Source organism: Protopterus annectens, chromosome 7.part0, assembly GCF_019279795.1.
Source record: "Protopterus annectens isolate FY-2018-M chromosome 7.part0, PAN1.0, whole genome shotgun sequence".
Lineage (NCBI taxonomy): Eukaryota > Metazoa > Chordata > Ceratodontiformes > Protopteridae > Protopterus > Protopterus annectens.
This window is the reverse complement of record NC_056739.1, coordinates 1,532,014,884-1,532,027,475: the sequence shown is the minus strand read 5'-3', so window position 1 is coordinate 1,532,027,475 and position 12,592 is coordinate 1,532,014,884. Positions and strand designations below refer to the sequence as shown.

The window sequence follows — 12,592 nt, the reverse complement described above, 5'->3', positions numbered from 1 at the left end:
ATTAAAAGCTAAGTACCCCATTGGGGAAACTTTTTTCTTGCTCCAGACCGATGTCAGAAAAAGTTAATTGCATTTCTTGTGGGAAGGAAATACCTCATAAGGACTTTCACTCTTACTGTATTCCTTGCCTAGGCCATGACCACGACGTTTCTAGTTGTCGTTTTTGTACTAGTTTAACCAACACACTATTAAGCGTCGGTACGATTTTGCATTAAGCTATTTTGGGTGAAGATTTAACTGTACAATGTCGTCTGATAGCCATCCGTCTACCGGGGTTCACAAAAAACGCAAAGAAAAGGACAGGCAACCAAGGTCCAAAACCGATGACGAAGCTTCTCCTAAGCCAGTCGCCGGTACTTTGCTGTATATCTTTAAAATATTTTTTCTGGAAGATCAAATATATTTTGTTGTGCAAAACAGGTAGCAGAGGAAACAAGGTTACAGGCAACAAAGAGCGAGACAGCAAGCTGAAGGGGATTCTGCTCATCGTTCTTCTGACAACAAGAAAGCCTGTAAAGGGACATAACCAATGAAACCTTTTCCACTGTTCCAAAAGAAAATGCCTCAGCAACACAAGGAATCAGGAATACACTGGACTTGAACCACAGACTGTTTGGAAATTGTGGATCAGGCAGAAAACAGCAGCAATGAGAAATTAGCTGATAAATTGAGAGAACTGTAATGTGTCTATTTCATTAGATATAGTTTAGAACTCGTAAAACATAAACCCCATTTGTCATTAATGTTTAGAATGATACTGATTGGACCGAAGAAGCAACTGTAAGTAATACTTCAGTATATTTATATAAAAATGTCCTGATGGAAATCACATTATATTGAAAATTCTGTATAGTATGCAGTCAGAGATATTTTAATTGTTGGAGTGTTTTATCGGTGACTGTTGTATACGCTAGTGTTACTGAAGTAAGAAAGTAGTTGCAATGTACCCAGACTTTACACTGTAGTAAGATAAATCCTGGAAAGAAACATGATAAAGCTATTGTAATATCAGGTTGCTGGGAAGATGTAAAATTGCATTGATCATAATTACATAATTAGAAATGCAGTGGTAGATGTTTAATGCGCTTAGTTTAAGTTACAGACCTTTTTTTTAGCAAATGGGTTGGAAAAAACAAGGTAAAGAAAATGAGGAATTTAAGAAATTGCAGTTTTTTTCTTGCATTTGCACAGTTGCTAGCCATTTTTCTTTCACTGATGCAAGCTTTTGGCTGTAGATGGGCTGTATTCAAGTGCAGGTAATTAATTGAGAGTTCTAAACAGTGTATTCCGAGTGAAGTAAACAAAGTACAATGTAGTTAACTTCGAAAAGATATTGACAAATAGTTAAATGAAAATAAATGAAGCAAATCTATAGTTACACAAGTACTTGCCTCCGTAGCAGCTTGGTAGTTAATGCATTAAATGTAATAACATTCGTTTTAGTTTATTTAAGGCAAGCCAGTGCATTTTTTTCTTAAGGCTAAGCAGTAATGTTTACTGAAAGCATGCAGGTTGTTTTTCACATCTGGGAGTGGAATGGAAACGGAAACAGATACCAGTCTGTGCAAGTGGGAACATAGGCTGCACTGTGTGCTTTAGTGTGGTTATCCTTAACTTTAGAATAGGTAATGTTTGTGGGTACAGCCATTGATTTGAGGCATCTCTGCTCCTCTCTGGGAGGATGCATTACCTTTATGGAAAGTGTATGAGATAAAATGGATTTTTTTTTTTGAAAATGTATTTAGTTTTTTTCCTAAAGTGTCTTTATTGAAGCAAACAGGAAATGTTACATGGGTTCACACAGAGGTGTGAAGAAGCAACTATGTACAAAATCAGTCTGCCAGTTAGTGTGTACATGTAAGCTACAGAATGGAAATGTATTCAAAAGAACTGTCATGTATAATACATAGGAGTAATAGATTTGTATCCATAAATCTGCTTTGTCACTAGCACAAGGGAGTGTTGGTGTCACTACAGGTGTAGACAAAAAGCAGAGATCATTAAGAAGTGTAGCATGCAAGTAGCAATGTTGTAGGAGACATGGTTGGATAGAAATGAGCATGTGAATTTTGCAGACATTTCAGGGAAGACATTCAGAATGTCAAGGACAAAGGAAAAAGAGTAGTACTGATTAGTGAGAAATGTAATAGTGATAGAAGGGGGAAGGACAGTAAGTGTTAGTGTTTGGACATTGCACATGTTTAAAAGGTGGTGGCGTTAAGCAATGTTTTTATCAATCTGTAGTGCAAAACTTTTAGCACAATGACTTAGGCAACAGAAGGTAGAAAGAGTTTATAGCCAGGTTTAGGGAGTCTAGGACAAGATAAGTAACCATAGGTCCTGTAAAGGTATTAGAAATATTTCAGAAATGTTAACATTTCTGTAAAGCAGGGGGATGAGGAAACCAAGAAACTACTTTGTCATGTTAAGGTGAGAGGAAGATGGGGCTCAACAGTTACTTGCTAGAATAAGAAATGAAATAAAAACAGTGATGTATATCCAACAAGGAGGTCTCCAGGAATGTGTGATATTCCTTTGGAGATTTGAAAGTTAGGAAGAAAGAAGGTGATGGACATCTGGAAGGCTTTGTTTAACAACATTTTAAAAAGTGTGTGTGTGTGGGTGGGGGGGATACCAGCATTTTAGAAGAAAGCTTTGCTAGTTGTTACCCCAAAAGGGATAAAGACACTTCAGGTCTGATTTCATATAGAGCCATTTCAGTTTTATTCCACAGTTAAAAAGTGGTTATCTGTATTAACTAAGATAATGGCAGTGGTATTGCCAAATTTGATAGATGTGAATTTGTAGTTTTGGAGTGTGATGACAAACATTTGACAACATTAGTGTAACGATGATCCAGAAAGAAGCAGATTGTAAGAAAACACCACTGTTGTTGGGTGAGTCTTTATGCAGAGAAGGTATTTAGTAGTCAGCCGGGATTTTATGAGCAGGGAATTGGTAGCATTTGTTTTCCCCGATAGAATAATTGGGTTAATAAGAAGGATGTATGAAGGGTTGGTGAGATGATTCCTCTCCAACAGGCTTAATTTTAGTAGGGGAAGCAGACAGGGATGTCTTTTTCCTTGTTTGCTTTATATTTAGAGCTATCAGCAATGAAAATAACAGATTCATAAATTCAAGGATATAGCTTGTATGGTAATCAAGAAGTCGTCTTTATTTGCAGATTATTTTATTTCATACTTGATCCAGAAAACAGCTTGCAGGGTTGTGGAACATTGTGAAACAGTTTCTAGTTGCATCGGGATATAAAATATGTAAACAATATGTAAACAAAACAAAAGCTGTTACGGTAAATTGTGTATCCACACAATAATTTACTTAGAGATGCTGATACTTATGGAGACCATAATATCTTAGGATCATAGGAGATTACTAGGCTATTGACCCAGAGGTAATTTTAAGCCTAGCTGTTTCATCCCAGTGTAATACCATGAAAATGCTAGTCAATACACAAGATTGCATTCAGTGATGACTGCCCATGTCCAAGAGGGGTGTGAATGTTGTCCCTGGTAAGAATTTACGGTGCCACATCTACTCATCCAGGTTCCTCTTTAACAGTGTAATAGAGATGCTCTGTTTCACATGAATTGCTAGCCTCTTCCAAACATGTGGCATTCGGTAGGAGATAAATCTGTCCCTCTAGCATATCTTGTTTAAGTCTCAGGGTATATTTAGGTCCCTGAAACGAGTAGCCTCAGTCCCATTTGATTTACTGATATGCAGTAAGTTCATTAGGTTTGGGTCTTGGATTACTTTGTAGGCCAGGTATAAGTCTCCACAACACAGAGTATAGTGACAGGGACTTTAGTCAGTCTGTGTAAGGCACTTACTGGATCCCCCTTGATCTTCTTTATTAGAAACCTTTGAGGTCTCTCCAGTTGCTGCAGGTGGTTTGTACATTCCGAATAGGGCGTTATACTCCATTATGGGCCATATTAGTGCAGCGTATAGAAGGTTTATAACCTCTCTGGCTCTTGAGGTGAAGCCTTTACTAATCAAGTGTGCTATGTAGAAAGCCTTCCTTACTACAATAGAGATATGGTGATCGAAGTTAAGGTCCCCTACCACTTTGTGGGTATTTAGGGTCTTGTTGTTTATTTGATAGTGTAAAGAGACATTGTTTATGCTAAAGGGAATTATGATGCATTTCTTTGCATTCATTTTGAGACCATGACTAACACACCAGTCGTTCGTCTGTGTGAGACCTTCCTGGAGTATACTGGCATCATTTAGGGATTCAATGATTGCACCTAGTTTGCAGTCATCTGCAAACTTGGTCAGCCACAACCACTTAGTTTTGACCTGAACTTCTGAGAAGTACATACAAAACAGTAAGTGGCCCCGCACTGACCCCTGTGACACTCAGCTGGTAACAAGTCTACTGGTTGATGTGGAGTCACCTACTTTGATACAGTATGTCTGGTTTGTCAGCCGGTTGGCAACCCATCGTACAGTGAAGGGGGTTGCATTCAATTTGCTAAGTTTATCAGTAATGCCTGAATGTGGGATTGTTTCAAAAGCCTTTGCCAAGTCTAGGTTTGCTGTGTGCACAGATTTGCCTTCATCAGTGGCCCTGGTCAAATTTTCAAAGTTGTCCACGAGATTTAACAGGCAGAATCTGCCCTTGATGGAGCTGAATTGGGTAGGATCTAGGGTTTGGAGGTTGCCTGTGTATTTATGAGGTCCATAGTGATGCATGCCATGGCCTTACAGATGAGGCTGATCAGGCTTATGGGTCTGTAATTCTCAGGGTCTTTTGCTAGGTCACCTTTGTGGAGGGGAATAACTGTTGCTGTTCTCCACTGTGCAGGAACAAAGCCTGTGGTTAGGCTGTGATTGAAAGTGTACTCAATGGTGATGCTAGTTCATGTTTTACCCTGTTAAGACAGAGTGGGATGTCATCTGGTCTCATAGAGCCTGTGTTTTTGTGCCGTAGACAAGGCTTTGAGGACTCAGCTATGTAGGGTGGGGGGAAAGTTTGTGATTGTTAGGTGCGGATAAGGGAGTGAAATTTTCACCAAACCTATCCGCTAGCAGGCTTTCTATCTCTGTGGGGTCAGTGTGTATGATACTTTTTGTCACTAGTTCTGCACATGCGTGAGTCCTGCCTTTTAGGCTACATGCATTGCTGTAAAAGGCCTTATGGGTATTCTTGGCTGTACGTACTAAGTTTCTCTCAAATGAGCCCTTAGAGGATTTGACAAGTTGTCTTATTTGCCTGTTGAGGCTGAGGAGGGTGTTTTTCCATTGTTGGGGCCTTGCCTTTGTTTTCTTGTTTAGCAGGTTTTTGCATTTATTGTAAAGATTGTTGATGCTGGATGTCCACCATGCCAGCTTGTATTTACTTGGGGCTCTAGCTTTAATTCTTTCTGGTACAGCCGAGTTTATACACTTATGCATGTGACTATACAGAGCTTTAGTGTAAGCTTTGGTGTAGTTACCACTTCCAGGTTGGGGTGGGGCTTGGAATGCATTTATACCTTCATCTAGGAGAGTATAGTTTGCCTTGGTGAAGTTTTTTTAGTCTGATTTCACCCTTTGAGAGTTCTGATGTTAGTGCTAATTCGAAGGTGACTGTTTTGTGGTCAGATTTAACTGGATGACACTTGCAGCAATTCATCTGCTTGACATGTTAGCTAGGACCAGATCTAGAATGTTTGTTCCTCTTGGGGTATGAACAGTTTGTTCCAGGGCATTTGAATTAACAAAGTCAAAGAACTTTTGCAGTAGTGAGTTGGGGCTAGCATAGGTTTTCCAGTTGATGGTGGGTTAATTGAAGTTTGGTATAACCAGAGTGTTTGATAAAATTTGGGTTGTCTCCAGTTTGGCCAAGTAGGCTTCATGAGTGTTGTGACTATGACTTAAATGGGGGTCTTACGCACTTTAACCTAGACTTGGAGTAACTCCACGGAGTTGTCCGGTCTAACTAGAGGGGAGGTGAATTTATTTCTAATATAGACAGAAACACTACCTTCTTTGGTTTTCACACGTGTATTTTGTGGTCTAAAGGTGTGGATGGCATTGCAGCTTTGCAAGGCCGGGGTATTCTGAAGACATGAACCAGGTGTCTGTGACTGCACAGACATCAACATCTTCTAGTGATAGAAGTGCTTCCAGGGAGTGCAGATTTTGATTTAAGCTCCTAGCATTTAGCAGGAATGACCCTTTTGTTCTGGTTGGCTAATTTCACGTCAGTAATGTTTGCAAGACCTTGCCAAAAAGGCACTATGGGAAAGGCAAGAGCCTTTGCCAGGTGCAAAACGTGTCTGGCAAAACAGTGAGGTTTGTCGACCATGGCTTCCTAGGCTGACAGGAACTGGATCCCCTCTGACTCCAAAAACTCAGCCAGTTATTGAAATCAATCATTTTTTGTTTATAATATGGCATTATTCTAGGTGAGGGAAGTATGTTGCTCAAGGTTAGGGACATACCTGCCTGGGACACGTCCTCGGAGAGCTCAATCATTTCTCTCTCCATGTAGTCCAGTGAGGTATATCTCAGGTCATTCACACCAACATGAACTATGACAGAGTCATAACGGTGATTGTTGCTGAGAGACCTGAGTGCATGCCTGATCTGATGAATCCTGGCATCGGACAGGCAGCTGACTGTGACTTTGTCCTTGTCCAACCTGGTGAGTGGGAAATCTGTCTCTCTCTCTTGAGTCTCCAGTGATAAGAAATTTTGATTTTTGAGTGTCTCGCCTTACAGGCTTGGTGGATGAGACACTGGTGTTGCTATGTGTTGTGGGTACTGTTGGGATTGTTAGTTGTAGCATTCTTGTGTTTTGGAGGTCTCTGCTCTTTGGGTAAATTTTTCAAAAGAACCTCTGCATGTGTAGATTTTTATGTTTGTGTACTGTGTGCATAAGTAATGTTATTATGTGCATAGATAGTGGTGTGTGAGTTGGCAACCTCTTCTTTGTTACTTGAGTGCTGTTGCTCAGCAGTATCAAGTATTTAGATGTATGGATGGTAAAGGATTATGTCATGGCAGCTAAGCATATGTGGGAAGAGACTAAACAAAGATAATACAAAAACTGAATACAAGCAATGAAATATATTTTGGTCCTTTTAGACTTGTATATAGGTTAGGCATATTGATCAACACAAGGAACAGTGAATGATGAGAGAGAATTTATTTGGAGGGGAAAGGCAAGTAGTAAGTGGGATAGGTATATTCTCCCCATAGAACAAGGATGTTTGTATATAAAATAACTTAAACAGCTGGTTATAAAGCAGAGTGGAAAAGGATGATGATGGAATGGTGACTGGGGCATTCAAGGGATAGACTAAGATTTTGGGTGCATTTCCTTAAGAATAATACAGTCTTCTGAGGGCCATAAGATCATAGCAAGTTACTAGGCTACTGGCCCTGAGGCTCTTATAAGTCTAGCCAGTAAATTAGCCCCTGTTCCCACATGTCAGCACCCGATACCCCTGTCCAGTAGGGACACGGGTGGAATCCCAAGGGTGTATTTTCTATTTTCCTATCCAGTCATCCGGGTTCCTCTTAAAGAGGGATAGTGAAGTATTCTGGTTGACGTAGAGAAGGGAGTCTGTTCCACAGATGGGAAGTCTGTGGGAGACAAATCTGTTCTGCCAGTAAGTCCTATTGATGTCGCAGACCAAGTTGAGGTTTTTCATGCAAGTCATGGGAGTGGAGTTTGGCTTGTGGCTATGCAGCAATTTCATCAAGCTGGGGTCAGAGACTGCTCTGTATGCCAGATATAGATCACCTCTTGAGGAGTCTGTATGAGACGGAGTAGAGGGACAGGGCTTTCAGCCTATCCGTGTAGGATAGATTTTTGAAGCCCTGGATTCTCCTGGACAAATCCTTTCTTGCCTTTGTAGTTTGTTAAATCAATTACTTCTCTGTTATGTTAACCAATTGCTCAGAAACAAGTCAGCTGGATGTTTACATACCTTAAATGTGCCCCAACAGTTCTGGTACTACCTTGTCATTGTTAGTTTGTACAGCACAAATCACTAGTCGGGTAGATATTGTTTAAATAGTTCACTATCTGCATTCGCTTTCTCGCACCAGGAGGCCTGACAGCTCTAATTTTTTTTAAATTAATTCTGCTAGAGATGTGGCTGTCTTTAGTGTATAATTTAAGATGGTGTTGTAGACATTTGTATGTAGTCACTTGATACTTCACACGTCTGCTAAGCACTGCAGCTTAGTATTGCAGTCTAATGTATCGTTTCCTTGTGTGAACTGGCAATATTTCAAAAAAAAAAAAAGAGTTGACAATATAAAGGGGGGGGGGGGGGGTCATGCTTTTGAGCATGAGATTCTATCCTGACTGAGAGTATGGGGAATTATAATTTGACAACTGGCTACCGAAAGATGTTACCTGGTATATTGGAAAGTGCATCCCTTGTTGGATTGCTACTGGATGATTGGTGTAAATCTGTTAATTAAGCTATTTAATGAGACACCAGAAACTATAATTGAATCATAATGTCAGTAATCTGGCATGCCACATTAGTAGTTGTATATGATATTCTTGCGACAAGAAGATCTTTTCTTTCTAAACAGTCATTTCATTTTTGTCTTTGTTGATGGCTTTTCTGTTTTTTATTCCATTCAATAGCTTTTGTCTGTATTTGATTAAGATACTTTGGTTGCTTTTTAATCACTTTTTTTCCACTTGGTACAAACCAGAGTTCTGTAGTAAAAATACAACTGTACAATGATCATAATGGCATTTTTAAGCAACCATTTTGGGCATTGGCATTCACAATGCCACTTAGCGGCAGCTGTGTGTTTCACGTGATAGCTGTGATCGGACAGTATCATATTGTGATATATAAACTGTATGCTATTGTGATGTTTACTTGTATGCAATATCTGTATTCATTGATAGAACACTAGCAGGAGTACTCCCTTGGTTGGAATTGCTTGTTTGGTTCACATTTAGTGCAGTGCTGAGGCATTTCACTGGCTAGAAAGATCAGCCAGTGTCTTTGTGGCAGACCACTTGGTTTCTTACACAAGGTGAGCTTTTACTATCTTCTCAAATGTGGATATGTCATTTGGCTTGCTTATTTTATGTTGTTTTATCAACTGTAATGTTTGGGTAGACAGTTGAGTGTTAGCTGCTGTTAAATTGAGCACATTTTGAAGCAGAATGGGCATGGCAGTAATTCACAATGTTTAAATCCCAGTATATTCTGAAGCCTAATGAGGTTTTACAGAAATCCTTTGAAGTGACAGTAATATGTCAGACAGTTTCATATGAATTGTTTGACATATTTCATATAGGCACACTTTTCTGAGCTTTATTTTACAGGTAAATATTTTGAATTATGGAAAATGAAAAAAATTGTCTAGAAATATTCATAACTATAGTAGGCATTTGTGTTAAATAACGCAAATACAGGTGTGTACTTAACATGTATACGTCACTTTTAGGTATTGTTTTTTTTTTTCTTTTTTTATAATTTTGACTAAGTGGTACAAGTGATACTTTCATTCCCATGTTTTTGCAGGAGATGTAGCTGTGAAGATTTTAAAAGTGGCAAATCCTACACCAGAGCAGTTCCAAGCTTTCAGAAATGAAGTAGCGGTATTAAGGTAAGGAATATTCTCTGCAGTTATTTGAAGGAGCTAGAGGACTGAAAAGTCATGTCCAAGTTCACTGTAGCATGGCAGTGGTATTCACTTGTGAATGAAACCTTGCAGCAGAAGAGTTTTTCACCACTGTTCATGTATATGGCTTGTGTGTGGAATGAGCATACTTACTCAGAATGGCTACTGTAAAATTCATCCAGACACATGGCCCATGCTATCTGAAGATTAGCAATGGCCTGAGGTGGCTAGTATGTTGCAACTTGGCTATATGTTGTATAATTCCATCTGTATTATTTTTGCAGAGGGCATACTTTTTAATTATTTATTTATTTTATTTAGTTAACATTTCTTTACTAGGAAAGTCCAGCTGAAACAGAGCCCATTTTCAGTGGAGGCCCAGAAGCATGTCTTTGCAATGGGGGAGAAAAGTGGAGCACCCGGAGGAAACCCATACGAATGCGAGGAGGACATGCAGACTCTGCACAGAAGACACCCCAGCCAAGAATTGAACCGGAGAACCTCTTGCTGTGAGCTGACATCACTAAACGCTGCACCACTGCACCAACAAGGCTGTAGTAGGTTTCCCTGGAGGATGGTCTGTCCATCTGTAAGCACTGCTTCATTATCATTGTCCTCAGCAAACAAACTGACTTTGGATTCCATGGTGGTGTGACATCTAGAACTCGTATGGCAAATGGTAGCCAACCTATTGAGATGTATGTATGTAGATCATAGTGATAGACCTTGACCACCACTACCAAGGTACAGAGTTGCACTGGCTAGACTCTTATTCAGTTACCCAAGGATAAGAGCAGGAGAGCATCAGTCATTATCGGCTGCATTCTTCCCCCTTCATAAGTTGTTTTACCATTTTGGGGACACTAGGTAAACCTTGTTAATTGGTGGCATTTTCTGAAACAAAATCCTGATGTTGGCAGAACTAGGTAAGGCAGGTCTTTCTTTTCTTGTATCTGGGATTCATTCTTTGAATTCCCCATCATTTGTCTATTAGGCATAGTGTCAAAATCCTTGTTGAAGCCATAATATTTTGCATCATGAGACTCTTATTTCGAATAGAAGTAGAAACTGTTAAGTCTGTAATTGCTTGGCATTTTTTCACTGGAACAACTGTTGTGTAAAGAATGTATTGGCACTATTCTATTAAATGGTACCACTTTGTTTTTTAAGAGGAGACCAGTTTGCTAGTGGCTCATAAAGTTCTTCTGCCAAATCTTTGAGTACACTTTTAGGTAGATCATCTTCAACCTTGTGCTTTTATCTCCCATAAACTTTCTCAGTTGCCTTTTCTACAGTTTCATTGGTTTCACTCTCTTGTTTTCACCCTTTCTTGCTCTTTCATAAGTACTAGGAGGAAGACTTTATTTAAACATATTAGATGCTCTTTAGCCTCTGCAGGTTCATGCTCTCTTTCTTTCAGTAACCTAAATCCTTCTCCAGTTACCAACATATCTGAACATTTTCTTTTGCCTATTCCATACTTCTGTAGTGCTGTGTAAACTTGACAGATTAACTATGCTGCTTTTTTTCTGGCTTCCACATCAGCCTTTTTGGCAGTGGAACACAATGGCAAGCTTTGCCACAAGTGCCAGTGGTTCTACGTAGAAGGCTATAGGACTTGGAGAAAATCTTGAATTCTACATCATCATGAGGGACATTGGTAACTGCGGTTAGGTACTCAGTGCAGAGACTGGCAGAAGAGTCCTTTTTTATTATTCCAGGTCAGTGCTAGACCACTGGGAAAAGAGTGCATCTGGAGGCCATACATTCTTCTCTTGGGAGTTGTCTTAGGTGTAGAAATACACCCTTAGAAAGCATGATTTGAAGTCAGTTTCAGGCCCCTCCACTGACCTGTAATTGCCAAGGACCTTCAGAAATGTGTTGCGAAGGCTGTTGGGAAAGAAGGTTCCATTGCTTGACACCTGGCACTTGTATATTTTAACTTTTGATATTTTTTTTCCCAAAGACGATTGATACCCTCTGTAAACCCTGGCCAAGTAATGCGTCATCCATAGAAATACTGCAGGACAGATATGTGCGAGCCCTGCAGTATAGTATTAGTTTGACAGACTACAGCACCTTTCCACAGTATAAAGAAATCAGTGGTTTTGCATATTGGGACAGAATCGTCTTAATTATCTTTCCTGCTTACCCTGTTTCCAGACTTCCTTTTTATTCCAGGTTCAGAAAGACCTGACAGACCTTTGTGAATCTGGGATCAAGGAGGCATAAGAAATTACCCTTATCATGGCTTCCTTGGGAAGCTTTCATGTAGCCCTATATGGCCTGACTTCACAGGCGGTGTGGCTTGGGTAGCAAGCTCAACAACATACCTGCATTAGATGGGGTGTGACTGACCCTCCTGATATCATCCATAAATGAGGAAATCCTTTCAGTGTTCCTCCTTAGATGATGTCCTTCTTATACACAACTTCTGTAACAAGGTTGATGAACTCCAGATGAAGAAACAGGAGCTGACCATAGTCGATATACACTGAACTCTGCTGCAGTGGCTTGCACTGTTTCTTCTAGAATACCTCTGCCAGTTGAAGAGGTTCCTCAAGCTTCAGGTAGTTTTGCTTACCTCCAACTTAGTCACGTAAGTCTCCAACAAGAAGAATGACTCCATCTACATAGCAGTAACAGTCCTGATTTGGTCATATGACACCCTGTGGGAGATCAGTTATCGTACCTTGCCCCAGCTTGGGAAACCTTTATCAAAAACAGTTAATTTCTCAGTGTGTTGGTCATGGACAGCCACATTACAGAGTTATTGGTTTCTCCATTAAAAAGAACTCCCCTCAGACATTTACTCCATAGATTTACTCCATAGATTTGTTTGAGCTGGTCCAATCTTTTTTTTTCCCAAAGGGGCTATAAAGCCTCTTCCTTTTTTAAAAAGGTGCATCTTTTATAGGAGAGTAAAGGGTTCTTACTTACCTTTTTCTGTTTTCTCTGGAGACAGGCAGCAACT

The 12,592-nt window shown here is 39.9% G+C and overlaps 1 protein-coding gene across 1 annotated transcript in view; it reads left to right on the top strand.

Moving 5' to 3' along the window:
- RAF1 (Raf-1 proto-oncogene, serine/threonine kinase) overlaps positions 1–12,592 on the top strand; it is a 2,753,658-nt gene that overhangs the window by 2,064,116 nt on the left and 676,950 nt on the right. The window contains exon 15 of the mRNA XM_044078072.1: positions 9,519–9,603. Coding sequence (XP_043934007.1) covers positions 9,519–9,603 — 85 coding nt within the window. The remainder of the gene's footprint in view (positions 1–9,518; positions 9,604–12,592) is intronic.